At 32.8% G+C, this 2,481-nt stretch overlaps 1 protein-coding gene across 1 annotated transcript; it reads right to left on the reverse strand.

The window, feature by feature from the left end:
- Positions 1 to 444: 444 nt before the first annotated feature.
- LOC105766174 (small ubiquitin-related modifier 1) lies at positions 445 to 2,481 on the reverse strand. Its single transcript, XM_012585519.2, has 3 exons — positions 2,188 to 2,481; positions 1,385 to 1,534; positions 445 to 665 (listed from the first exon to the last, which is right to left on the reverse strand). Exons 1-3 carry the CDS (start codon positions 2,287 to 2,289, stop codon positions 570 to 572), a joined length of 348 nt encoding a protein of 115 aa, XP_012440973.1. The 5' UTR covers positions 2,290 to 2,481; the 3' UTR covers positions 445 to 569.

Raw genomic sequence — 2,481 nt, forward strand, 5'->3', positions numbered from 1 at the left:
TTTAAATACCATCAATGTCGCTTGACACATAGACATAGTACCAATTAAAAAATATTTTGTTCTTCCCAACCTTTTTTTTCTTGACATTAGTTTTTTTTTTAAAATTATCATCAATGTCACCTAACAAACCAATGACACTATTAAAAAATTATTTTTTTGTTTCTTCTCAATATATACTTGTATTTTCAAGTGTTGCTTAATACGATGACACCAATAAAAAATTCTTTTCTTAAAATAGATAATTACGTGATGATTGACTGAAAAGAAGGTGGTGCCGCCAATGTATCAAGCTGCAACAATGAACACTATAACAAATGGCCTATTTTAGTAAATAATTTTCTCAAAACCCATTTTCAAATTAATTAATTTTTTATATTATTTTTATAAAAAAAAAACCCAACATTTATTAGCATTTAGGGTTAATGTTTAAAGTTTTACCTCTTTGCTTCAAAGTTAGATACACACAAATTCAAGGACTAATATATTGACTCGCAAATCTGTAATATAGAAACCTGCTGAATAGTTTCACTTACATATTCGACATGGTAATTAAATCTATTAGGCATCGTTCATATAAAAGCCGAAGTAATCTTTGGCATACTACAGACGCCACCTCCCGATTGGTGAAACATGCAACAAATTTCAGCACCATCTTCCAAATTTAGCTACATAATCATAAGATTCCACAGTTAAAAAAGCCATAAATCACCATGCAAATGCTTAGATAATTGTGAAAACTATCTATTTTCTGCTGTGTCAAGTGTCGAACATAGAATATGTCAAACATGGGTGTTCAATATTTTCCAAGACTTTTGTGTTTTAGGAGGGACCCTGAAGGATTGTATCGTCAGTCGTACCAATGTTTGGTACGCATCAAACATGGATATTGGATATGTTATTTGATCTCAAGTAAAGTGTATAATTTAGGTATGTGTAAAACCTACGCTCAAAATAATTTTTTTCAATATTTTCATGTGTTAGAAGCGCCTTTAGAAGATCATATTTATATGCCAATATTTTAGAATATGCATCAGACGAGTGACCAATGCTTATACTTCAAGAAAAATGCAACTACGGAGCATATTACGAAAAATAATAATAAACTTGACAATCTCAAAACTATTTAGGCCATGTTTTCTATATACTAATCTGATTCTTCATTTTTGTATCAACATGAGTATGGAAAAGCAATCCTCCAAGATATATATATACCGGGTAACACCAGATACATGAAATCCGAAGGAGTATCGCTCCTCTTTTCTAAGATTTATCATATATTTGAAAGATTATATCTGTTACTTATACCTAGATATATTGTCAGATCAGACACATATATTAAAAATAAATGAAGAATCGGATTAACGCAAAAAAAAAAAAAAAAAACCTCATCTGACGTGTATTTCCCAGGAACGCGATGACCTTCATAAATAAAACGCACAGTATGAATATCCAATTGCTTCTTTCTGCAGTAAGCATGCATCAGTTTGATTAACTTCGCATTGCGCTTAATGTTATAGACCACCTTATTCCCATCCTACATAACACAAACACAGACAAAAGTGAGAAAGAGTAAGCAACAATTACTCGAATTCGTGTGCGAATGTTATATGAAGATTTACACCTAACAAGGTATAATGTTTTTTCATGTATTCAGATTACAACCCAGGAGCAACGCCAGCATAATAAACCCACTGAGAACCCATAACAAGAATCACACTTTACCATGAGCCTTGTAAAACCCGGGAAAAAAGAGTTGCTTTCTAATTCCACGCTATAAAAAATCTCAAAAAATCACTTGAAACTACAACAAAGAAACCTCAAAAACAGGTATAGGAATACCTACACCACCCGTATCCCATATTTTCATAAAACACTTAAAACCCAGAAAGACAAGGTTGCTTCCATTTCTACACACTAAACATCTAAAAAGCTCACTTGAAAGTTCAAGCAATATATATACACTCAAAAACAAGGTATCCGAATACATTGTTTCTGAGACATCCCCGTACTCGTATCCAATATTTTCCGTGAAACCCGTAAAACCCAGAAAGACAAAAAGTTGCTTCAATTTCTAGACAAAACATTAAAACAGTAAAATCACATGAAGGTAAAATCAAGAAACACTTAGAAATAAACAAGGTGCTCGAACAACTACGTGAGAAAGAAGAATGGGAGCAAGAAATGCACCTGACTCTTCACGCAAACCTGGATTATCTGCGATTGACCATCAGCAGTTGTTAAGGCTTTATCATCACCGCCGCTGCTACCAGCAGCAGCAAATCGAGGCATTTTGCTTTAAGAATCCTAAGAGACGCCTAAAAAATTTAAGTTCACAATTTAGCTTCTGAAGAAACCGAGTATAAAAAGAAGTGGAGGAAAATTTTAGAGAAACGATTTGCAAACTGACATATTGATTCTGTGACACTAAAAAGTTCAAAATGGAACCAATTTCAGTTTAGCAGAGTTTTCCAAATTAACTGA

Source organism: Gossypium raimondii, chromosome 5, assembly GCF_025698545.1.
Source record: "Gossypium raimondii isolate GPD5lz chromosome 5, ASM2569854v1, whole genome shotgun sequence".
NCBI classification, from domain to species: Eukaryota; Viridiplantae; Streptophyta; class Magnoliopsida; order Malvales; family Malvaceae; genus Gossypium; species Gossypium raimondii.